Genomic DNA, 27082 nt, shown 5'->3' on the forward strand with positions numbered 1-27082 from the left:
AAACGGGGATGGTGGTGGAAGAGTCACACAAGCGGGTCTGTCTGCCTTCTCCATCCATCTCAAAACCACGTGTATGGAGCCTGCTACAGCCAGACAGTGTGCTGGGCAGAGGAAAACTGGACAAGGCACAAGGCGCAGAAGGTGTCTGGCCCCGTGGCGCTTCCGCAGGGCACAGTCACCAGCCTTCCAGAAGGCCAGCCACCCTCCCGCGGGGACCACCAGCCCCAGGGGGCGCAGGAAGCGGGGCTGGCCCACCCGGGCCCCGCCCACTCGTCGCACGTCCGCGCCGCGCCGCGCCGACCCGGCGCCTTCGGCGGCGGCGGCGGCTGCGCGGTCCTCGGATGCGCGGGCACGCGGGACGCCCAGCTGTCAATCACGTGCGGACTGAGCTCAGTGAGGCGGGAGCGGCGGCGGCGGCGGCGGCGGCGGCGGCGGAGGCGGCGATGGGACCCCAGCGAGAGATCTGCGGCTAGCGGGCTGCATTTGCTCCACGGGTCAGGGGATCGCAGGGGGCAGGTAAAGCCTTGCGGAGCCCAGCGGTGAGGTTTTCCAGGCTCGATTTGTTTTTCTCCCTCTCCTCCCTTTTTCTTTCCTTCCTCTCTCCTCACGCACAAATATTCATATTCCCTCTCTCTCTCTCTCTCACACACACACACACACACACACACACCTCTAACTCGTTCACGTTCACGTTTATTATATAGGCACAAATCTCTATGAAATCCATGCATATTGAAATCCACGAACACGTACAAATTAGGAGTAGCCAACTCCATGCTTTGGCGGTTTGTGGTTTGTGTTATGTAAGAATTTTGGAGGTATACAGGGAAAACTCAGGAGTTTCTTTCCTGTGAGACAAGAAAAGTTGTAATATTAGATACGAGTAAAGGTATATGTATGAGGAGTTTGCAAAGCTGATTTGATTTCTTTTCCAGGCTGCATTTACCCCCTCCATGCCTTCCCCACTCCTTGGCCGTATCTAAAGATGTTTGAGTTTTTTGATATGATCTCAGCACCTACTTCTTTGTGTTATTAGAAAGGGGCGTTGGGTGGGGGTCCTACCAAAGCTGACGGCCTCAAAGAAAACGGAGCTGGAGTTGAACAGCTTATGTTTGCTTAATTGGTTCCTGGCTCTGAGACAGAAATGTTTTCAGCACCTTGAAGAGCTCCTTGGGCTCCAGACCAGGCCCGCCTTTGGTGAAGGGCATGTGTGGAGTCTATTCCTTCAACGAAAAAGAGGAAGGCAACAGATAAAAAGAAGGGACATTTAATGAGACTGGCACAGATGAGAGACAGACAGACTTGTTTTCCTTTACTCACCCAGACCCAGAATCCTAATATAATTCACTTCTTTGCCCAAATCTGCTCACATACCACCCACAAAATAAAATTTCAGGACAAATAAATGAGTCTTGAAGACGGTTGGCTTGGCCATGGTACATACAGACTGAACCTGGAAAATACTGAAAACAGTTTTGCAGGCCTCAACTAGGCTTACACACCTTAAGTCTTTGAAATTCAAATTCCTGCATGTGGATGGGGAACTGTTCATCAGAAAGAATTCTTAATGCCTCTAGAAAAATATAGCCTCAGTTATTTTATTTCACATGACTAGAGTAATGTAGGAAACCAATCGCTCTATAGCTGGCAATGGCTTTTTAATTAAATCTTGCATGGGCACCTGCTTTTCTTAGGCAGATGGAAAGTAAAATAATCATGATAGGAAGAAAATGGAGATAAGAGTAAAAATCAACCTAATGATTAAATCATCCAAAGAGCCTTAGTAAGTCTAAAATGCATGTAAATGGATCAGAAAATACAATGGCTATAAGATTAATTTATTTTATACTTTAATGGAACAGGCACCAAAGAGATCAAGTCCGGAGGATCTAGGAAGCAAGTAATCTTTTTCTTTAGAATTTGTAAAACACAAATGGGTCAGTCTAGTTGGTATTACTGACTATGTAGTAATTATATCAAATTAAGAATATATTTGTATAATGTGTTATAGTTTACATAGCCCTTTTCATTTATATTATCTCATTTACTCTATAAGCTCTCGTGAGAGCCCATTAAAAAGTTGTAAAATATGTTATACTTTTTTAAAAAAGAAAAAAACTGTCTGCTCTCAAGCAAGAAATCCTTTGTCAAAGTTTTTGCCAATGTTAAACAATTGTTTACAAGTAATAAAAATGACATGAAATTTAGACTTTTATCTAGATCACATTCTGCAGAGATTTTTATTCTTAAATAGGTTTGAAGAATGAGCCATTAAAAGGAAAGGTCAAAGAGTAAACAACAAGAAGAGGAAGAGGAGGATTTCAAAGGTAAGACTCAAACTTTGTCACATGTAAATTTGTAAGCAAAGCACCTTGTGGTCTGTGCATCGATCAAGAAGAGGTTTAAAGAGAATATGGATTCTTTCTCTCTTCTCATTTTGGTTTTGGACTTTATGTTACCTCACTTAAAAACACATCTTAAAGGGGTAAAGTAATAAGATAATTGCATATTATTAACACCTTAACACCCCCCCCCCTTTTAAAAATTATAAAAGTGGCTGCCTACCCACTGACTTAGAGGAAATAAAAATTCACAGTGGAGAGTCACACTCTCTACCACTGTTCCAGGACAATAAAATACCTGTGAAATGGTTCATTGGTAGAAATACACTTTCAAGTTTTAAGGTGATGCTTATATAGTTCCAGAATGCCTGATTTAAAAGTGAAAAAGCTGTTAGCAGGCTTTCATGCCTTCCTGCATCCACTCTGAGTCTAACTGATTCTTTGAAGTGAATTGACCTTTTGGTGTGGTGTTGGATAAATGGTCTAAATCAGCTATGTGCCTATATCTTGCAGCACTGGCCTTGTGGAAAAGTGGCTCTAATGGGAACTTCACTCTCATTTTCTCAGAATGATTTTATGGGAGGGAAAAGCAGTATGAAAAATTGAACAATCTTTCAAAGAGAATAAATAGAACAGGGCCTGTGTCTGGCTTCACAACTGACTCACACATAGAGCCATGGGAAAACACTCATCCTTTTTGTGCCTCAATTTTCTGCCTCTTTTCTCTCAAGGAGACCATGAAGACAAATAATATAAAGTCTCTGGTATTGTTAAGGTTTCATGAGGCATAAAGCCTTATTTCTATTTTCATGGCTGTGAACATTTTTCAAGTAAAATAAAAAGTTACTGCTTCTATTAGACTGAAATTCAAATTTCCAACAAACTGATACTCTAGTGTAGTGGTACACATAAAGATCATGGTGACATATGCATGGGTTTGTTTGCTGGACAGGGTCATCATTCAAGGGATTCTCAGCATTTATACTTCTTTCTGCTGCACATACCTCATCTTGGTGCCTATTTTGGTGCACTTACTGCTTCAGAGTGTTTCTTCTTCTAACCCAAGAGTCAATTGAGAGCAAAATGTGTGTCCCACTCATCTTTGTAACCATCATCTCATGTAACCTGGCACAAAACTAGTGGTTTAAAAACACCAAAGGAAGGGAGGAAGGAAAAATCAAGGACCCCTCAAGCCATCATCCACACCAATCCATCTAGGACTCTGTGCCAAGAAATTTCAAAGTGGTAAACAGGACAGAAAATGTTCCTGCCCTCATGAAGTCTGCAGTTTATCATGTACACATTCTATCAGACCATCAAATAAACCACATAACAGAGGACCAGGTAGTGACAAGTTCTATGAAGAGAAACAAATCTAGACAAGGGGATAGAGCACGATAGAGAGCTGATATTTATTATGCTCATTGTAGAAAGCCTCTGAGAAGACTCTGGGGAGGGAGGCAGTTAAGGTAGGATTTTTCTCTCTGTGTCTCCGGTATATAATAGGTATGCTCTGTTGCTAAGAACTGAATATCCATCTAATGTATAACTGTGCATGCAGTTGAGATAGATACCACAAACAAATAATAAAAAGAAGAAAACCATGGATGGATCCTCACTTATCAGCACCCAGTATGTCCTTCAGGAAGAATGACCAAGTAACCAGATAAGGAGACCTGGTAGCAATTTTACTGTCTTCCCCTGACAGTTTGAAATAATAGCTTGGTCTTTGGTTGCACTGATCTTCTACCAGTCAACTTGATTCTGGTTTTTGTCATGTGGCACTGAATTAAGGGGAAAAAAAAAGTGTTTGTAGTATGTTTTAAGAAATGGACTCTTTTATATGCTTCAATTAGTAACAGATGACAAAGTTCCAACTGGTCACACTTTCAGGAACTCCTAGAAGTCACTGTTCATTCTTTTGATTAAAGAAAACTCCATGGACTTCCTAGGTGGCGCAGTGGTAAAGAATCCGCCTGCCAATGCAGGGGACACGGGTTCGAGCCCTGCCCTGGGAAGATTCCACATGCCACGGAGCAACTAAGCCCGTGCGCCTAAAAAAAAAAAAAAAAAAAAAGAAAGAAAACTCCTGGTTTGGTTTCTTAGGAAAGCACATCTGGTCCTCTCACTGCTTATGATCCACCTTTTTGTCTTTCGCATTAGTCACTTCAGGTTCAAAGGTCCTGTCTAAGTTGTTCCTTGGTAGATTAGCATGCTTCCCCCTTACTGGAGGGCTGTCGCTACACCTACCGTGTGTTTGAATTCACTTGGCATAAAAGTACTATTTGTTTCTATGCCTGGATTTTACAGTTTTACCCATTCTTCACTCAGAACATCATCAGGATGAGCTGGAAAGCACCGCTCAACTTTTTTTTTTTTTTTAACAAAGTGCACATACAACCAAGTAACCAGATGTTAATGCTGCTTGTACTGCATTATGATGGCCATGCTGGCAGTGAGGATGCAACAGGCTCCTCCAGAGTGTTTATAAAATGAATACTCACAAGGACTCATTTAAATACAATAATGGAGAATATTTTCACTCACCTCCCCCTATGCGTGTACTTCCTGAGATATTAAGTCTTTCTCTAAAGAAAGGAGCCCTTTCAGGATCCATCACTTAACAGCAGCTATAGATTTAACATTACTGGTTTTGCTGCCACTACTACACCTATTGAAACACAAACACCGGAATCCTCATGAAACCTCACTCATTAAATAAATGCTGAGGCAAGCTAAAATGCCTCTGCACATACTTTCCCTTTCTTCTCAACCCCATTTTATCGTGTAATCATTGCTCAGCTTTGAAAATGAGTTTATGAAATGACCTCATGTATCCTCTTTATGATACTGGAGGTGTCAACCAACCCAGTAGATTCCAAATAATTGTAACATTTTCTATATTGGGCCAAAAAGTTACCTATGCGGAATGTAACTCTCTGTTGAGATTTTGTAGGTGCAGAATTTCTACTCCGAACTGTTATATTTTAAAATTCATATTCAACCAAGGGATCCATCTTCTCTAAGAGTGAATCCCAACCAATTATATGTTTGGAAAGAGGTATGAAACCTCTAAGACCCCCAAGGGCTACTATTATAGGTAACATACACTCTATAGAAATACCTTATTAAACAAATAAACAATACACAACTATTCAGTCTGCTGAATACCAAGTAACTAACCTAACTAGTAGCTTATATGCCCTTTTAAACTAAAGCGTCATGCATAAAGCAATCTGACAATCAATCATTGAGAGTATGGGAGGCAGTGGGAAACCCCTAACCCAGTTGTTTATCCAACAAAAATAATCGACTCATTCTATAAATTCGTGGCCAAAGACTCCTGAGAAAACTACCTCTAGAAGGAATTAGAGGTTATCTGGTCCAGCCATCTTATTTAAAGGGTGATGAAACCATAGCCTAGAGAGGTTACTGAGCTTGCCTGAGATGTCAAAACCAATGCAATTTACAGATCAAGAACTAGGATTAGAGCCCATTCTCTGCTCTGTGTAGTTATCACAGCACAGGCCATGTTCTTGTACTTTGTATGCCTGGAGGAGAGAATAAGACTTGTTGGGATTCGTCTTCTGGAATGTATCTAGCATCACTAAAAATCCATTCTGACTTAGAGCCATCACTCGCTCAGGCTCAAAAGCATTTGTTTTATGACATTTTCTATCTCTTTTATGATTTTACCCATATTGTGTTTAACCAAGTTGGACTACTGAGTCTCATCCTATAAAGCAGAAACATTTAACCTAGTGCGCTGGAAGCAAGCTGTGCAGGGAATGACGATAATATGTCACAAGGTCCTGCTCTGCACCAAAGCTAAATTCCAAGAAAGAACGGCTTCGGCATCTAAGGAAGGTAGCTCTTCCTCTGCTATGAGGGATTTTTTTTTTTTACTTCTATCATATCTATTTTTGTCCTCTTTTCATGTTGAAGTCTCCAGTGCTTTATAGAAAACCTGAACATATATACTTGTATGAGTTGGTTCTGATTATGCAAATGTATGATTCAATTCATATTCCTGTGTGCATATGGTCATTTTTAATCTGCTCCCTGACTCAGGATATAACCTTTAGTAGATGATTTTTCTATGCCTGTTTCATCAATGACAAAGCAGACTTAGTAATACTAATCCCATCTCCCCTTGACTGAAAGTTTATTAGAAGATCTTAAAAGAAAGTGCCTTTAAAATTATTCCACTTGTATATCACTAGTAATAGACCCTTATTAATAATCTTCATTGTGTAAGCGTTAAAAAAAAAGGTACTGAAGAGATCATCCTAGCATTTAAAATATGAAAACTAGGTTAACAAAAGAACTTGGTCCATCAGACACTGCTGCTCTAATCAGGCAAAGTACCTTCTGAAACCTTGATTTTTTTATGACATCATATCCTTCTGAAATGTTGAAAAGCAAAAAGACAAAAAAAATCTCCTTCCCTGCTCTCTCCTCCTGGGCAGTTTCTTTAAATGGTAGCTGGACCTGAGACAAGAAGTCACTAGGAGGTAGGCACTAAATGTAACACTGACCAACCCTTAAAAAGATGAGGTTGTCAGTCACCATCAGTTACAACTGTTTGCATCATTTTTCTAAGGTCAGGGCCATATCTTCCTGAATTTGACTGTGTGTTCTAACCAAAACCCACTTGTGGCTGAGGGCACACATTTACAAGATATTCTTAAGGGTTCACTTTGTGGCTATGGGACAGTGAATCCCTGGGTTCAACTTTGATTTTAGCCCCCTGATTCCATCTAACCAAACTAAGTGGCCACACAGGAACACTTGCTAGAATTTTAGACTAATTTTTCCTTATAGATGAACGTTACTACTTGGTTTCTTGACAAATAATTGGAAACAATTAACATGTCTTCTCATCACCTGGATTATAGCACAGGCCCAGAGAGAACCTGTTCAGTGGGAAAATACCCTTCTATATTGTCCCTTGCTTTGTCATCTTGAGACAGGGAAAACTGTCTAGACTTTAAAACTGTGTCCAGGGCTTCCCTGGTGACACAATGGTTAAGAATCCACCTGCCAATGTAGGGGACACAGGTTCGATCCCTGGGCCAGGAAGATCCCACATGCCACAGAGCAACTAAGCCCGTGCACCACAACTACTGAGCCTGCGCTCAAGAGCCCTCGAGCCACAACTATTGAGCCCATGTGCCACAACTACTGAAGCCCATGCGCCACAACAAAGAGTAGCCCCCACTCACCGCAACTGGAGAAAGCCCGTGCACAGCAACAAAGACCCAATGCAGCCAATAAATAAATAAATAAATAAATTTATATATTAAAAAAAAAAAAAACTGTCCACACAGGGAAAACCATCTGGAGGATAACTGAAAAATCTAAAAAAGTATTTCACATTTCCAGCTACCTACTGATCTTCTTATATGGAGATCAGAAAACCAAAGAACAAACAGAATGAGAATTCTCTTACTCACCAAAATTTATGTCCTTCAGCAATTCCTCTTTTTTTTAACCATAAATTAATAACCAAATGCCTCTCTCTAAGGTCAAGTTAGAGCAAATCAAGTTGAAATTTCCATTTAAAGAAGGCAGAGTCCCAAACGACCCACCCAGAGCTTAGTTTCGTTAAACAATTATCTGAATTTTTATTTATAGTAAACACTTAATGGAAAATAGTAAAAGGTAGGCCCACGCTCTACATTATGCTTTAGCATCCCATGTGGACAGATGTATCCACAAATAATGCCTGAAATATCCGGAGGTAGAGTCAGTGAGGTGTCAATTATTGGCCAAGTCATTTGTGATGAATGAAGCATGAAGCCTAAGTACCTCAGCAACTTTTTAATAAAGTTTCTATATGACTTGACAATTGTTAGAGCAAGATACATGAGATCCGAAGGCAAAATTTCAAATTGCTGTGTAACGCCATGTAGTTTCCACAAGGGAACATGGTTAAGCATTCAAGGGGACAGTCTAAGACAAATGCCATCTGCAGCAAGTGAGAGTGCCTGCCTAATCCTTTAACATGGAAGTGTAAAGACTACTGGGTTCTAGGAGATTAAAGATTTCTTGTCAAGACACTGAAAATCTCAGCTTCTTTGTTGCCATTTCTCATGTGCTTCCTGCTTCAATTTTTGCATCATCTAAGTGAGCTGTGCTATTATGTCTTGTTTCATTTATGGAGAACCAATTCTAGTCATTGAGCATTTGGGATAATTGTGCACTCAGTAGAGAAGAGAAGCTTGGGTTAAAAAAAAAGGCAAGTCTTTCAAAATGTCTTTTCTCTCCAGAAAAGAGCATTGTTCAAATAGGCTGACATTATTCATCCTGTTCTCACCTGTAATATACCTTTTGATTCCGAGGCCAGAGCTCATGGGGCTGATGCCTGTGGGTGTTGTTGTTCCAGCTGGGAAGGATGAGTTCTTGCAGCAACATCCGTGAGTCCAAGCAGGCACAGGCTGCTACTGAAGGCGGGTACCAGCGCTATGGAGTCCGGTCCTACCTGCACCAGTTTTATGAGGACTGTACCACCTCCATCTGGGAGTATGAGGATGATTTCCAGATCCAGAGATCACCTAACAGGTGGAGCTCAGTATTCTGGAAGGTAAGTAAAGAGCATGTGTTTAACGCACGCAGAGGAGAAGTCATTTGATATTGTAAATAACTCAGCTATAGGGAACTGAGAAGTCTGGGACGCCGTGCGTTCGTCCCTCTCAGTGATACTAAGTGCAGTTTTCTTCCTTAGGAAAGGACCCTGTAACCCTTGGGCTGAAGATAGCCTCTACACATAGCACAATTGTTGATTTTCAAGTTAAATGTGAATAAGTATAATTGCCCTCGTTAATTATTATTTTTGCTATTGTTATTAATATGCCATTAAATTCACCAATTATGAAAGCCATCCAAAAGCAAAACATGCTTTAAGCCTCCCTTATAGGCTTGGTAAGAATCATTTGACAAATTACAATAATTATTAAAAGGAATAGTTGGATAATAGAGAGAGTTAATGCTGAGACATAGCACAGTGGTCAGTCTACCAGCTCTGCCTCTACCTGACGTGTGGTCGTGAGGCTTTCTGAGCTTCAGCTTCCTTAAATAGAAGGAGCCTCACTAGACAATAAGTTGAGTCATTCAGCATATACTCAGTGAGCACCTACACCGTGCCAAGAAGTTGCAAAGCGCTGGAGATTAAAGTGGTAAATGGGAGAAGAAAAAGTCCCTGCCCTCAAGGAATTTACAATCTATCATGCAAAACAGATCATAAACAAATAATCCACACAAGAGAATCCTGGGAGCATGGGGTCTGGGGCAGGGAGGACCTGATGCAGCCTGGGGAGGAAGCGACTCCACAGAAGAGTCCACAGGAACAGGCCATCCCAAAAGAAAGAAGAGCATCGCAGAAGCTGCGTCACGAGAGAAGATGGCATGCACCGGAGACTGCCGGTAGTTCAGTGTGGCTGGGCTAAGAGTTTAGAGTGGAGGATAGAGGCCAAGAGATGAATGCAGGAATGCAGACAAGAGCCAGATCACAGAGACTTTGAAAGGCTGTGAAGTAGAAATTTCTCCAGAACCTTCCAGCTTGATTGAATACAGTGAAAATATAAGATGATAAGTCTAGGCTTTCTTGAGAAGGTTGTCTCACAATCAGATATAAACAGCCCCTCCCCCCCACACACATACAGTGTTATACACATTCTCTGTGCCTCATAGGTTGTGGATTACTGCATGGTTGCCTCCACCACTGCTGATTTACCTGTGCCTGCAACTGCTGTCATCTGCAAAAATCTATGTGACACGGTCCCACGACCCCCATCACCCACTGCCTCTGCCCAAGAACCTAATAGGCTGTGGTGGAATTTTTCTTTCTCATCCTTGCACTTGACCTTGACTAAGACAGTTGCTACTTGCTTGTGCAGCAAACAGCCGAAGTACTGCAGGTATGAACTGATGGGAGCAGTCTTCTCACCCCAAGCATTCTTTCCTCACCCCAGGGTTATCCTCCTCCTTACCTTCTCCTCAACTGATATTAGAAATCTCCCAAAGGGTGTTCAATAGCAACAGGCAGGTACAAGGCAAGACCACGTCCTCCACAGACTTACTAAAAGTGAAAATGATCCTGGTACCTCTCTTTTCTCTCAAGACCCTCCTCCTACCTGTCCCAATCTCTCCAATTTCCCCTTAAGCTAAGCCAGTTTAACTTACATATTAGTTTTCTCTTCAAAGTCTTGCTAGATATTAAGGAGTTGGTTCTATTCTCAAAATGAAAGGAGCTAAGGACACCCCTTAAGAAGAGAAACCATGTGGCATTACTTTTTGAAACATTTTCTCAGCACTTGAAAGATGGACAAAGAAGGATGAGACAAGCCACGGAGACCACCAGAATGCTGTTTCAATGATCTGGGCAAGAGTTAATAATGCTCTGTTACCATTAGAGTAGCTGTGGTGATGGAGAGACAAGATTTAAGACAATTTTATGAGGTAGAATCAATAAGATTTAATTACCTGTTGACTACGAACATGAGGAAGGACTCAGTGAATGGGCAGGTGGCAGGAACACAGAGAAATTGGAAAGGAAGGAAGGAACACCATTTTGAATATTTGGGGTTGGAGGAGGCTTTGGGACATTTTTGTGTAGATCCTCCCATTGGCTGTCATAAATCTGGGGATACAGCCCAGGAGAGAAATCTAGGCTGAAGTTGGAGATTTGGAAGCCATTGGTATATAAGTGGGAGTTGAAACTGTGGCCACAAATTAAACCCTAGAGAGAACATGAGTAAGAGATGTGAGTCAGGGACCCTGGGGAACATCAGTAACTTAAGAGTGTCTGGCAAAGCAGGTTAAGAGTGAGTTGTTAAAGATGTAGACATGGACGCAGGAGAGAGTTGTGTCAGGGATGACCATTGGTGAGGGTTTTAAGAAAGCCTAAGTGCTTAAAATCAGTCCAGAATATACAAATGAAGTAAGAAAAGAAAAATCAGATCTGACAATTAGAAGATCATCAGTGTCCTCAGAGAGACGGATATCAGTGAAATGGTGGAGGACGAGGCTTGGCTACCAAGGGTAGGAAAGAGTTCAAGCAGTAGCTAGAGGGGAACACAGAGCTCTAGAATAGCTTTTGAAGATGGAGATGACTGAATGTGCTGACCTGCTGCAGGGACAGAGCCTCTGTAAGGCAGAAGAGCTAAAGCAGCATCCTGCTACCCAGGTGAAGGAGGGCTGTGGAGACAGTACCAGGTGAGCCGTATATGGAAGGACCTGGATCCCAGCCCAGCATCAGTCATTGCTTTGTAACGCTCCGTGTCCCTACAAGCAGGCCAGGGAAGAAGGTCAGGACAGATGAGTTAGAATCTGCCATCACTCTAGCAGGTGACACCACGCCAAGCACGGGTCCTGCTACGGAGCGGTCGGCAGCAGACCTCACAGGGCTGATAAAGAAGAAAGGCCAGTCTTCACTCCTGCTGCGCTTCTTGTGAATTTTACCTCTAACCCAGATGGCTTCCTTCACATTTAGCTCCATCCAGCAGTCTCCCCCCGCACGCTGCTCTTCCCTGCCATGATGGTTCTTGCTTCCAACAGTCATTACTGCCTCCTCTCTGCCAGAACAGCTGCGTTGCTCCTGCTGCCAGCTCTGCTGATTGGAGTAAACTGCATTTTCAGATCTCATCAGCTCACAGACATACAACGAAGGGGATGTTGGTCAAAATAACAGCAGTTGCTGGCTTGTGGCCCCCAGCAGCTGAATTTCTGGAATGCAAGCTCTCCTCCCTGTCCAATCCTCCTTTCCAACAGCAGGGAGGGGGGTTTCACCTGTCCTCCCCACAGTCAAGAGGGTCATCAGAAGTCACAGCACAAAAACTGCCCTTGCTGCCATCTTTAACGTGTGTTTGTCATCACCTGGAGAGGCCCTTCTCTCTCACTGTTGGTACTGCTCTAACGTCCCACAGCATCAGACTACTCTGATAGCCTGAGGGAGGCCCCTCACCCAGCAGCATCGCAAGTCTTTTGCATGGCCCCAGACAAAGCTGGTTTGCTCTCTTTAAAAAACCTGTGTTGCATTTCTTAAACTCTCTATTTAATAGAACCCCTTTTCTCTTAGACCTAAGACCACTTCAACTGAGAGCTGTGTCCAGAGACAAATCTTATGATACTGCCTGGCATCACTCCCCAAATTTTTATTCCATTCAGGACTCCAAGATGGTACCAGGATTAAGCTGATATATCCCAGCACCCCTCCTCACCACTACAACACTCGCAGGGAAGTATTCCCAGCATCAGTCCTTCATGCCTACCATCCCAAGCTCTCCCTGACATGTTTGAATAGGCTTGGAGTCGCTCTCTGGGCACATCTCTTGGAGATCCTCATTAGACTTGCATCGACGGCACCCTGAGAATCCTGGGCATTGCATACTATTTTACGTCATGCTCCCTGCACAGATGGCAGGCCTCTCTCTGATCCTCTGATTTAACAGGGAAAAGGGAGAAGGCTCGGGGAGGCCAGCCACTTTCCAGTTCTTGAAGTGAGCAGAAGTTCTGCCATCTGCAAGGCAGGATTTGCCTTTTAACTTTAGTGATATTCCAAGAGTGGATTTTAATCTATAAAGCACTACTCAGTTGAGGAGCAGACTGCTCTGAGAATCAATCACCTGGCTCTGGATTCAGCAGTCTGGTGGTTTAAGTCAGTCAGGAATATTTACTGGGCACAAGGCTGGACTGCGAGCTGCGGAGAGACAAGACAGAAAAAGAAGATGGAGCACCCTAGCCTCCCTTGCTCTTACGAACCTTAGAAACGAAGATGGATACATTTTTGCTGCCCCCAATTTTTGAGAATTAGTGCCTGTTCTTGAGGAGGGAGGTAATTTACTGACATATGAAGCATGTCAGCATGGATATTTAAGTTAATTTAGTTTGTGCATTCAGAATATTCCAATATGAGTCATCTTTTAAATGTTATAAACAGTGGTTAGTCTTTGACGGTGAATTTATTTGCCACCATTCTTAGAAAAATGTAGAAAGCCATCCAAAGTGTGATATTTTACAACTCAATTTTTTTCTACAGGACTTTTATCTTATGTAGAATAGTTTTTTTTTTTTCCAGATGTTATACTGACTATTTTTGTTTGTTTTTCGGTTTCTTTACAGTATTACATAATGGAAATTTGTTCATATATGGTGACTAAAACTCTATTGTAATTTTTTTTAAATAATAGAAGGTAATGTACAAAATAGTAATTGGTGAAGCATCATGGGAGGATGAGAGTGGGGAGAGGGGCTTAGAAGTCATCCAGACCTGGATTAGAGCCCAGTCACACCACCTGCTTAACGAGGGGACTTTGAGCTATGCTTCTTCAACTCCATAAACCTCAGTGTCTTATAGGTGAAATGGGGATAAAAAATATCTACATCTCATAAGACGCTGGTAAGGATTAAGTAGGTCATAATCGATGCTCAATAATATGAGCTCTCTTCCCCTGAAATATTATAAATAAATAAGTTAGATAAATATACTTTAGATGTTCAAGATTAAATGGTGTTATGCATTTGGTTATTTTTCCAACCTTGCTATTCTAACTAAAAGCAGTTAGGAACAGGAGGAAATGAAAAATGTGTTTAAAAAATAACTTATATTAGCTGTTCTTTATTCCAAGTACTGAGTGATTGTTGCAATGCTCTTGCCAATATAGCACAATTTTACAAGAGGTGCATTTCCAAATAATAATAATAATAATAGCTACTTATTACAGTGTAGGACTTAGCCAGGCACAGGACTGAGTGCTTTCATGCATGGTCTGGTTTAGTCCTCACAACTTTATGAGGTAGGTACTATTATCATGTATCATTTTATAAATGGGAAAATTAATGTGTTTAAGTAACTTTCCTTCTATGATTCAAGTACGAGTTGGCAGTGCTAGAATCCAAGCCTGAGTCTGTTAATTCCAAACCTCTGAGCTTAAACCACCAAATGGTATATTACTTTCCATTTTCAGTGGGTTACATTTTATTAGAACTGGAGCTAATGCAGTTTCATCTCCATCTGCTGCTCTTAACATTTCTCAACATCTGCACAAGTAAAGCCCAAACAGCTACATGTTAGAGAAGGAGCACTGGCCTGGGGGTCAGATCTGTGGTTTCTAGCCCATCCTCTGCCGCTCACTAGCTGTCCATCCTGTCCATCCATGCTAGCCAGTGACCTGCCCCCTGCGAGGCTATATTTCCTTGCCTATAAACCGGTAACGATGGCTCCTTCTTCACTTGCTTGGGGAAGGCATGAGTAGTTACACAGACTGTCAATGGCCTCCAGCCAAAAGCACTAGGAACATACCTCCGTATTGGACAAGTTGAGTGTATTACTCATCACAGTGAGAGAGGATGACACTATAGCAGCTGCTGGGCATTTCAGTAAAAGAGTGTAAGAAAGGATGTGGGCTTTGGTTGGGTGATTTGGGGTGTGTGTGTGTTGAGGGGGAGTTGGGGAGTCTACAGGAGACAGAGTTCACTCTAGATTACCAGGGACAATTCTATGATTGGTCATCTTATAAATCTTACCTATACGGAAGGTGGACTAGAGTGAGACTAAGGCTGTAATTGGTAAAGAAGCAGCAGTCATTTATATCGGGTGGGGTGGGAGGTGCTTTGTATTTTGTGGTTTGCACAATGACCTTGTTTTTGTCTGCACTTAGACAAAATTATGAAGTGGTCTTGGTTTGACTCACTTCATCACAGGCGCAGAATGAGCTTGTCTGATGTTGAGGTTCTGCGAGGTTGAATGAGCCGACAGAACAACATGGTGTCGATGGGGGCCCCAGGCCAGCTTCTGACAACATCAAGGCCTGGTGGATAGAGTGAGGCCAGCTCCTGGGTATCAGGGCTGCTTTTCTCTTGCTCAAGACCAAACAAGATAACGTAAGCCAAAGAGGGCTTTGTCAATTGCAAAGCACTGGACAAACAGAAAGCTCGAAGGAAAAATCAAGGCAGTGCTGCAGGTCCTGGTTGGCATCAAAATCAGAAAGGTCCTCCTTTCACTGTCTTTTTTAAACAGAAAATTATGTAGGCTTCCGACTGGGAAAAGCCTCCTGTCTCAAAAAACAAGGCCAGTCCTGCCCTGGAGAGCTGAAGCACCAGGTTTACTCTGTCTTGTTTCATCTTGTGTTTCTCTAGGTCGGACTCATCTCGGGCACAGTCTTCGTGATTCTCGGATTGACTGTCCTGGCAGTGGGCTTTCTTGTGCCGCCCAAAATCGAAGCCTTTGGCGAAGCCAATTTCGTGGTGGTGGACACGCACGCTGTCCAGTTTAATGGAGCCCTTGACATGTGCAAGCTGGCAGGCGCCGTGCTCTTCTGCATTGGGGGCACGTCCATGGCAGGGTGCCTGCTGATGTCGGTGTTCGCAAAAAGCTACTCCAAGGAAGAGAAATTCCTTCAGCAAAAGTTTAAAGAGCGAATTGCAGACATCAAGGCTCACACCCAGCCCATTACAAGAGCTCCAGGCCCGGGAGAAACAAAGATACCTGTCACTTTGTCCAGGGTTCAAAATGTCCAGCCCGTAGCAGCAACCTGAAACGTTTCCCACCCCAGTCCTTCCGTCTCTAATTCACTCCCAGTGTTACAAGGGAGCAGGCCAGTTTGGGAGATGACAAGGATTTGGCATTGACCTGCCCCAGGGCTGTCCTGGGCTGTGGGCAGCGTAGGGTGTGAGCTCACACTCATTCTGTTCAGTGGCCCTGGAGGTGATTGTTGCCCCGGGTCAGTCTGGGCACATGCACCCAGCTGCTTAAAGGGTGCTGCTGGGTGCCTGCCAGGAGCTCTCTGGAACTCCCCTCTCACATAGTGTGACTTTGTGTCATTTTCCGTGTTCTTGGAAAGTGCTGAACAGTTTAGACCAGCCTACCAATGGTCGACATGGTCTGTTTTACTTTCTAGTATTGGTTTTTCTAATCTTTCCTGTGTGGTGCTGCCTTCCATTCCTTGTCTCACTACATGTAAGATATTGTCGTGTATTCATAGAAAAATCAAGTTCCCTGATTTTGACCCTAACATTGGTCTTTTAACTCTAACTTAACATGAGGTTCTTGAGATTGGACACAGACTTATCAAAATTCTCCACAAGTCTTTTTGTTTGTTTGTTTGTTTTCTCCAGTTTTTCCCACTTAAAGAGCTACAATTGCCAACTTTAGAAAGAAATTAATATTAGGACAATCTATTTATGCAGTGTCCAAAAGCACTAAATTAGAAACCAAGAAATTTGAGTTTCTATTACTAACTAGCTATGTGATCTTGGGGAAAGCATTTAACCTCCCAGGCCTCAGTTTCCCCATCTGTAGAGTGGGGGTCCTGGTCTGTGATGTCTGAGATCACTTCTTGTGCCGTGTGTCATCACGTGTCCATGATCAAGGATGTTTACAGTGTTCTTGTGGCTCTCACCACAGTGGGATTCTTCCAGACCTGGACTCCCAGAAAATTACCAAGTCAGCTGCCTCCATGCCACCTACTTCTAACTATCCAACCCCAGCAATTTATACAATACTGTCATATTTTTATAAAGACAAAAGTAAGCCATCCTCCACTAAGAAACCCCTGAATAGGTATTAACCTTAAAGAGGATTTTCTTTCTCAAAGAAGACATTTTCGTCTCCAGTAAAATGTTCATCTCATCCCTTTGCACTTTTATTTAATCTGCGGATTTAAATTAGACTGAGGAAAACAGAACACGTGACCTTGGTGTCCTCTCAGAATCTGTGCCACCTTCAAATTCTTTTTTTTTTTTTCTTTCCTTCACTGGATAAATAAAATATGTGAACAAGCAGAACCCGAATTGCATTGTCATTCCTTCAGTGTGGCTGTCTTCTCTCCAACATGTAATTTTCCATTGTGAGGCTGAGTGAGCTCTGCTGGTCCCCTGGCAAAATGGAAGGATAAATGAAGCAATTAGCGCTTTTGTGCACACAGTTTGTTTTGCATCGTCCAGCATAAAACACAGGGCAAATCAGCATCCTTAACAAGGATCATTGGCTAGGTTTGGGAGAAATTGTTCTCGTTTCCTCAGGTGCTTCCTGTGGCAATGTCGTTTTACTTTTGTTCTTTGCAGCCGTATTCAAGCCCCCAAGCACCTGTTCAAGGCAACCTTGTGAGGCTTCCCCTGTTGGCTTCTGTGTTGTGTACCAAGGAATCCTTGAGGATGAGACTTGACTTTTAAAAGCCTCCAGAATGGAAAATAATGACTGTAGGTCTTGGGAATTTTTAGGTGCAGGCATGAGAGCAGCCATTAAAAAAATCATCTCTGTGCCTCAGACACAGGCCTCAAAGGAACGGAGATGGATGAAGTAGGAACTGAGTCTGAAAGAGGGATTCAGTGTGCCCTGTCTTTCCTGTCCTGCCTAAGCTTTGTGGAACCGGGTACTTGTAAGGACTCTCCCAGTCTGCGGAGCGGGGACTGAGGGATACTGGAGGAAAGCAGAGGAAGGAAGCTGAATGGCATTAGGAAATACAGCTTAATCTTTGGAAGGAGTACAGACCTGTGTAACCAGAGGGTGGGGAGCAGCCAGCTAAAGACTTTATAAAGTCCTTTTCAGGCCTGTTCGGGTAGATGTCAGGGGTATGGCAAACCACAATGGTCCCAGAGCCTTGGTCTCAGCCTGCTTGCTGGCTGTGAACCAATCTGTCCCTTCAGTACTGAAACTTGTAAAGTGAAACCACACCCGTGTAGCTGGGGTGGACAGAAGATGCTGGGACTGCAACTGGAGAAACTCAGAAATGAGTTCTGGCCTAGAGGTCATGTAAGCTGAGGCATGTGGAGTCAGTAAAACCTCAAATGATGTAGCATCAAGTCAGGCAGAAAACCCCACCCTCAGCCCGCATCAGCACTGCTCTAGTAATCTCCATTTGCTAGGGCACTTCCAGTCACTGAAGCCCCCCTTCTTCACAGCACAGGCCACCACACCTTCTGATGGCTCTAGATGGTTAGAAAACTTATCCTCACATCTTCCCAAAATGTGCTTTCTAACCCTTCCACACCTTGGGCCAAATTCTATAATTCAAGATTACCTACAAGTCTAACCCCTCTTACAAAGGACCACCTCACCTCCACCCCACCACCACCCCAGGCTATGAATATTTCCATTCAATTATTTTCAGTCCTGTCACCACTTTGATTATCTCCTTCAGGGAGACATTTCTATAAAATCTCAATGTTCCCCATGTGTCCCTGTGAAACTGAGCAGGACCCTGTGGGGCTCCTGGCACAAAAGCCTTTCTGTGTCCCCTTCACTGAGTTCCAACAGCAGGTTCAAACAGTTGCTAATCAGGGAAAGGAGAAAATGCAGAGATAAGGGAGGAACAGTCAAAAAAACAATAGCGTAGCCTGGGGAGCAGGGTCCTGGTTCCCCCTCAAAGGATACACAGAACAGTATCGTTGAGCTGTTTTGCAGATACTGAAACCCCCACCAGGTGGGAGAAGTTAACGGTATGCTGCCCGCAGACACAGTCTAGCACAGAGACGCCAGGCCAGCTGGCACCAGAAGGCTGATGGTGCTGACTCCCACGTACCTCACCACCCACCCACCAGAAGAATATCCATGAGCTGATCACACCCTCTTTGAACCCTTACTAGAAAACTTCTCATTACCCCTTCCAAGTTGAGACACACAGTTTTGAGGGCATTAGCCCACTGTGGCCCCCTTTGCCTGGCAAAGCAATAAAGCTATTCATTTCTACTTCACCCAAAACTCTCCAAGATTTCATTCAGTGTCAGGGTACAGAGGCAGGATTCAGCTTCACATGCCACCTATTAAATGGAGTCTCTAGAAGTTTTCAATTTTATACAGGTTGTAGATTCCCTGACTTCATTACTTGTCTTGCTTACTGTGTACACAGTACCCCAAGCCAGGAAACTGATGATGAGAAATTGTGAAAGCAGCAACTCCATGTGCTTCCAAGGCCTCCTATCATCTGGTCCAGCTCCTTTCTAGTTTTATTCTGACACATGGCCCGGAACCATGCATTCTACTAGTACTCAACCACTCTCCTCTCTAAATGTGCCTGCATTTTCATGCCACTGTTCCTTCACTCACTATGCTTATTTTACCAGCAATAACAATCTGCCCATTCTCTGGCTGTTGAACTCTTCATTCAAGGCCATGTCAAGATACAATAGCAATAATGGGAAGAATTTATATGCACTGAATGGGAAGCACCACTGAAACATTTTGTGTATAGTAATTCATTTAACCTCACAAAAACCCTATGAGGTTGGGGTTCTTATCAAATGCCCGTGATACAGGGGAGAAAGCAGAAAAAGAGAGGATAACTTGTCCAAGGAGAACTAGTAAGTGACAGATACAGGGTTCAAATCTAAGCAGCCTGGCTCCAGAGGCTACAGGCTGCACTTTTCATTCAATATTCTGTTTTGCCTCTAGAAATGTCACCTTCTCTCTGCAGCTTTTCATCTCTCTCTCTCTCTCACTCTCTCTGGCTCTCATTCTCTCTCTCTCTTTCTCTCCCCATGGTTCAGACTTAATGTCTCTTCCTCAAGTGCCAGCATTTTGTACAAACATATTCTATTGCACTTATCTCTCTTTATTATAGCGGTTTGTTTACATATCTGTTTCGTCCATTAGAAGCTAGACTATTAGCTGCTTGGGAACAGAGAATGTATCTTAATGAGTGGTGAACCCTCAGACGTGAATATATAAAAAGCTATGTGCTATTATATGGTCATTTAAAACAATTATTGCATTTTACTTAGAGCCAGGCATTGTGCTGGCACTGCAGAAAACAAAGAGATGATTAATAGGAACACAAGTTTTTGCATATCTAACGTGTGTGTGTGTGTGTGTGTGTGTGTGTGTGTGTGTGTGTATAGGAGTAAAAAATGGATTTTTGGAGAGGACTAAAGACTGAGAGGATAGATTTGGGTACCCCTAAGCAAAGCTCTCCTCAACCTAACATTTGGGCTGAGGGGAGACTGGTCTAATGGCTAGCTGGCCATTACTTATATGTAAAAGCAAAATTCTCCAGCCAACCAGCCCTGCTCTGGGGTGTAGAGCTACCAGTTATACTTCCCAGTCCTGGGAGAGACAGATGGAAGAGCTAGACCTGCCTAGTCATGAGCAAAGTAAGTTGTCTCCAGCAATCCTGAATAAACAACCAGATCTTCACCCTTAAATATGAAAATAAAATCAGAATCATCAGACATCTGAGGAAAAACCAGCACCTTGAAAGAGTAAATACGTAGGGAATAATAGACTTCACAGGGAACATAAGTATTTCAGAAATCACAGGAGAACTCTAAAAAAAAATCTAATTAGTCTTCAGAAGAAATTTCATCAGTAAGACAAAAATAGAATACTATGAAAAGGAACATCAGATAGTCTTAAAATAACAAACTAAGAGAATAAGAGAATAAGTTGAATAAGTCTTTCAAAAAGTAAAATCTCTCTCTTCCATTTAAAAAAAATTTTTTTTAATGAGACAAAATGTAAAAGACACAGGAACTTAATCAGAGGAAAAAAAGAGAAGTTTTAAATGAATTAGCAGAAGAAAATATCTCAAGGCTATAGAATACAGAAATTTTCAGACTGGAAGTACCTGCTGAAGATTCAGTAATGTGAATGGTTAAAAACGGTCACACGTTTTTGTGAAATTTGAGGACAGGAAAGATAAAAAGGATCCAAAAAGCTTCCAGAGAGAACAACCAACATCTATAAAAAAACAAAAGTCAGATGGGGAAAAGAGAAGAGCTGTGATTTCATGCAATACATGGTAAGGTAACTTTTAGTCTATGGAAAACACATTTACTCTTATCAAGAAGAAAAAAATCAATAGAAACTCCAAAAAGAAAATTTAAAAATTTACCAAGCCAAAATTACCAATGGCATTTTTCACAGAACTAGAACAAGACATTTTACGATTTGTATGGAAACACAAAAGACCCCGAATAGCCAAAGCAATCTTGAGAAGGAAAAATGGAGTTGGTGGAATCAGGCTTCCTGACTTCAGGCTATACTACAAGGCTACAGTGATCAAGACAGTATGGTACTGGCACAAAAACAGAAATATAGATCAATGGAACAGGACAGAAAGCCCAGAGATAAACTATGGTCAACTAATCTATGACAAAGGAGGCAAGGATATACAATGGAGAAAAGGCAGCCTCTTCAATAAGTGGTGCTGGGAAAATTGGTCAGCCACATGTAAAAGCATGAAATTAGAACACTTCCTAACATCATACACAAAAATGAACTCCCAATGGATTAAAGACCAAAATGTAAGGCCAGACACAATAAAGCTCCTAGAGGAAAACGTAGGAAAAACACTCTTGGATGTAAATAACAGCAAGATCTTTTTTGATCCACCCCCTAGAATAATGGAAATAAAAACAAAATAAATAAGTGGGACCTAATGAAACTCCAAAGCTTCTGCACAGCAAAGGAAACTATAAGCAAGACGGAAAGACAACCCTCAGAATGGGAGAAAATATTTGCAAACGAATCAACAGACAAAGGATTAATCTCCAAAATATATAAACAGTTCATCTAGCTCCCTATCAAAAAAAGAAACAACCCAATCAAAAAATGGGCAGAAGACCTAAATAGGCATTTCTCCAAAGAAGACATATGGATGGCCAAGAGGCACATAAAAAGCTGATCAACATCACTCATTATTAGAGAAATGCAAATCAAAACTACAATGAGGTATCACCTCACACCGGTCAGAATGGGCATCATCAGAAAATCTACAAACAGTAAATGCTGGAGAGGGTGTGGAGAAAAGGGAATGCTCTTGCCCTGCTGGTGGGAATGTAAACTGATACAGCCACTATGGAGAACAGTATGGAGGTTCCTTGCAAAACTAAAAACAGAACTACCATATGACCCAGCCATCCCACTGCTGGGCACATACCCAGAGGACACCATAATTCAAAAAGACACATGCACTCCAACGTTCATTGCAGCACTATTTACGATAGCCAGGACATGGAAGCAACCTAAATGTCCATCAACAGATGAATGGATAAAAAAGATGTGGTACATATATACAATGGAATATTACTCAGCTGTAAAAATGAATGAAACTGGGATATTTGTAGAGACATGGATGGATCTAGAGACCGTCATACAGAGTGAAGTGAGTCAGAAAGAGAAAAACAAATATCGTATATTAACACATTTATGTGGAATATAGAAAAATGGTACAGATCAACTGGTTTGCAAGGCAGAAATAGAGGCACGGATATAGAGAACAAACAGATATGGACACCAAGTGGGGAAAGCGGGGAGGGTTGAGGGGGAATGAATTGTGAGATTGGGATACCAAATTGTATACTCTAAATATATGCAGTTTATTGTATGTTAACTGTATCTCAATAAAAGTTCTTAAAAAAAAAATTTTACCAAGCCAAAATAATGCAAACTGTTTACTTGTTTTCAGCTTTCAGAATCAAACTATAGACTAAAGTCTAAATTATGATTATGACACTGACTGCACATGTGATAAATCTGATGATGTTAAAATAAAGGTAAAGCTAGCAAAACTCTGTAAGCAGAAGGGAAAAGATAAGAGGAGATGGTAGTAGGAATACTAATATCTCACCTAACCTAGTGAGAAGAGTAACTGTTGAATGTTTATGGAAAGAAATAATGGCCTAAGTTTACCAATTGCAATTATAAACATAACCCAACTAAAGAACTAAAAATGAAACATAAACATTGGAAAGAAGAGATGAAATAAAATGAGATGTAGAGAAAGTAAATTAATCCCTCATTTTCATTATAGGAAATCGATTATTACTGTGTCAGTTAATAAATCAAGATATTATAAATAAGTACATTTTTTAGGGTCATGGAAGAAGTCACTAGAAGAATTTCAAACAGGAAACATTAAAAGAGGTTGCCTCTGAGAAAGGCTGTGGGAGGCCAGGGGTAAGGTTGGACTGTATTTATTCACATAATGAAGACAAGACAGATGCAATTCCTGCCCTTGTGGTCTTTATATAAACTGTAAGCAAATCATTGTGCTAGAAGCTACAAAAGAGGAGTATCAAGGGATCTTGCTTAAACAAAGGGATTTTTCCTAGATTAAGGTTCTGGGAAGGCCCCCCTGAAGTAATGATATTTAATCTGTGTCTTGAAATGTGAGTAAAAGTTAACCAGAGTGATCCTGGCCTAAGGAGGAATTTGTTCTTTTCGCGTTGCGGGAGAGAGGGCAGCAGACTATGCGAAGAGAGAGGTGAGCTTTCAAAGCACAGGCAACAGCACCTACAAACTCCCAGAGCCAAAAGTGAGCACGGCACATTGAAGAAATTGTACTAAGTACCTTCTAGATGAAGCAGCCCAGGTGCCCTGGGGAGAGCGTCTGGGATGCCAAGCGCACCCAACTGCACAACCACAACCTCCAGTGTGAACAGCACCCCCTAGAGTTGTGCAAGAGGCGTTATGGACGATGAGAGTGAGCAATAGTGCAGGGTAAGATTTTCTACAGAAGACAAAGATCAGGCCAGAGGAGGCAAGAGAAGCTTGAGGCCAGTGGAGGACAGCTTAGAGCAGCCACTGTAGGGACAGCAGCTGGGAGTCGATCGGAAGTGAATACAGAGCTGATGGAGGAGAGGAGATGCTTTGTGCCCCAGTGCTTGAGCGCTCTGGCTTCCTCTCCAGTCCCTGCCTCCAACACATCCCCAACCTCAGAGTCCAGTCCAGAGGACTGGCTCCCTTGTCACTTCCTTTGCCTTCTGAGAAATGAAAAATGCCAGCAAGAAACTCTGAGCTTGTCACTCCCATATGCTGCCCCTGGATAAATTTACTATCTATCTACTCTAGGGGGAAAAACAGAAGAAAGAATCTATCATCTTTGTTTTGCAATACAGTCTCTTCTAGATGATGCCAACTTAGAATGAAGCAATGCCCAGAAAATAAAACAGCTTACGCTTATTGAGAGCTTTCTCTGTTGTGTGCGATGTGACAACATTCTTATGCATTTTTGCATTTTATTTAAGCTATTCTTGAAAGAATCCTAAGGCTGACTACTATTAATTCCTCCATTTTACAGATAAGGAAGTTTAGACTGAGAAAGGTGAAGTATTGATAATTCACCCAAGAACATGCAGCCAGAAAGTGATTAAACCAGCATTTACTCCCAGGTAGTGACTCAAGGATCTTCCTCTCTATGAATAGATTCTCGTGGAAAGGATAAGAAAGTAGGTGCATCTTGTCTGTGTTCCAAATGTCCCAGATTAAACACGTGCAGAAGAGCTCTGCACTTTCATGGAGCATTAAAAAATGGGCAGGAAATAATATTACATACATATGTTACCCCTACATGGGAATTCAGCTAAACCAGCGCAACGCAAGACTCCCTCTGAACTCAAGTGTGAGGTTTACAAAAAAAATCAGTCCAGATTGCTATTTCAGTTTTCCCAGAAATTTGATAAAGGGCAAACCTGCTAATCTGTGAGCTCCTTGAGGTCAACACCCTGTCTTATTTTTATTTCTCCCCAACACCTAGCACAGTATTTGGTTCCCAGTAGAAACTCAATAAACTTTTGCTGAAGCTACGTGTTTTAGAGTTTAAAAAAACTGCAAAAATTGTTCCCTCCAACCCAAGCTCCTGGTGACCTCCACCACTCCAGATGGCACTGGTAAGAATCATGTTTCCCCTGCAGCCCCTGAGTGTTTCACATGCTTTGATCTGTCCTAAAATGCAATTGCTGCAACTCCCAGAAGGTATCAGTGGCTCAAAACCCACGGGAGGCTTGTGCATTTTTAACTATGTGAGCACAACCCAACCCCTAATTGATGGAGGCAGTAGAGCCCACAGGTCCTAGAGGTTCTGGACACAGGCTCTGGAGTCAGACCTTGTCAAATCTTGGCCTTGTCACTTCGTAGACTACAAAACTTTGGCTAAATCACTACAAATCTCTGCCTCAGTTCCCTCCACTGTCAAGAATGATAACAGCATTCAGCCACAAAGGGTTGTTGTTGAGGATTAAATGAGTTAATACAGCTAAAGCAGCTTGGAGCAGTGACTTACACAGAGGTAGCACTTAATAAAAGCTGGTTGTTATTCACGGGGCGTGGCTCATTTAAAATGCACCGTTTGGGAGTTCCCTGGCAGTCCAGTAGTTAAGACTTCACCTTCCAATGCAGGGGATGTGGGTTTGATCCCTTGGTAGGGGAGCTAAGGTCCCACATGCCTTGTGGCCAAAAAAAGCAAAACACAGAACAGAAGAAATACTGTAACAAATTCAATAAAGACTTTAAAAATAGTCCACATCAAGAAACATAATAAAATTAAAAATAAAATAAAATGCACTATTTAAGGCTCCAGAGGAAGGCAGGAGGCACCTATTTGCCTCTGCACACATTTGCAGACACCCCTACAATCACCCCTACTGTCAGTCTGAAGTGATTTGGAATGCGCCAGACAGGGCACTGACCTTTTCAACATCAAGTTTAATTAAGGCTGGTGAGGAGCTAACATGAAATGTTTCATGTCTTCCCATGTAGTTCAGTAAGAAGGATTTATTAACTCATTAAAATGTCTTGTTAGCTATTTTCAGCTGCTCAGAATGACTGCTCTTTCCAGCCAGTGACTTCTCCCAGAAAAGACCAAGAATAGACTCTGACCCTGTTGACTTCCTAGGTTGGCATTTGCGTCACTAGACCATGTTGCTCTAACATGAGGATCAAAAACTTAAGCAAGTGTGGAGCTTGATTAAACCTCACCTGCCTCTGGTGACACACATGGATACGTCACGGTGAGGCCATGTCAGGCTGGAACCTTCTCCTGCTTCTCCTTGCTATGGAGTGTTGCTGGCCAAGGGGGCCGAGGAATCTCTGTGACATGCAGACCTTGCTTCCTGAAGACCGACTGTCTAAGCCTATCAAACTCGAGCTAATTCACCCCACTCTCCATTTAACTCATGAGACTGTCTGTTTCTACAATGAAACACCCTCAGCTGCTTCCCCATCTGCCTCATTCTATCTCTTCAATCAAGTTGCAGATGTCTCCTCTTTTTTGTTTGTTTTTTAAGAAAGCAGAAATTCTCTTCAATATACAGTTCCTAAAATTTCTTTCTTATTTCCATGCCACAAAATGTGCTTAACTCTAGTGGACAATAATAAATCCGCACTTACATTGTTCATTGATATGTGCTTCCTCTCTGTTCTTCCTAGTGTTTTCTGGTTAGATTAGAAGCAGTAAAACATAGTGGTTAAGGGACTTCCCTGGTGGTCCAGTGGTTAAGACTTTGCCTTCCAATGCAGGGGGTGCTTGTTGGATCCCTGGTGAGGGATCTCACACGCCTCACAGCCGGGGGGGCGGGGGACATAAAACAGAAACAATATTGTAACAAATTCAATAAAGACTTTTTAACAAATGGTCCACATCACCTTCCAGAAGGTGGGCTCCCCAGCTATTCTTCCTCTGACTTCTCCAGTCACTGCTGGGCATCCACCACCCTCTAGCTCTCTCCCCTTCCCTGTCCTCGAGTGCCTTTATTAGTTTGGTCATTATTTCATTTGCTTGTTTATTCATTTTCCCATTTGGAACATCCTTAGGCACTAAGGAGCTTGCATTCTCGTAGAGGAAAGGGTGCCTCTTTGCTTCAGTTAAGACAGTGATCAGGAACTTTCCTGGTGGTGCAGTGGTTAAGAATCTGCCTGCCAATGCAGGGGACACAGGTTCAAGCCCTGGTCCGGGAAGGTCCCACATGCCACGGAGCAACTAAGCCCATGTGCCACAATTACTGCCCATGTGCTGCTGCAACTACTG

At 42.4% G+C, this 27082-nt stretch overlaps 1 protein-coding gene across 1 annotated transcript; it reads left to right on the plus strand.

Annotated features, from left to right (window-relative positions):
• The first annotated feature begins 409 nt into the window (after positions 1-409).
• NRSN1 (neurensin 1) lies at positions 410-17126 on the plus strand. Its single transcript, XM_057700203.1, has 4 exons — positions 410-516; positions 2255-2327; positions 8731-8928; positions 15480-17126. The coding sequence occupies exons 3-4, from the start codon at positions 8740-8742 to the stop codon at positions 15876-15878; spliced, it is 588 nt and encodes a 195-aa protein (XP_057556186.1). The 5' UTR covers positions 410-516; positions 2255-2327; positions 8731-8739; the 3' UTR covers positions 15879-17126.
• The last annotated feature ends 9956 nt before the right edge of the window (positions 17127-27082 follow it).

The sequence above is a fragment of the Hippopotamus amphibius genome, chromosome 11 (assembly GCF_030028045.1).
Source record: "Hippopotamus amphibius kiboko isolate mHipAmp2 chromosome 11, mHipAmp2.hap2, whole genome shotgun sequence".
NCBI classification, from domain to species: domain Eukaryota; kingdom Metazoa; phylum Chordata; class Mammalia; order Artiodactyla; family Hippopotamidae; genus Hippopotamus; species Hippopotamus amphibius.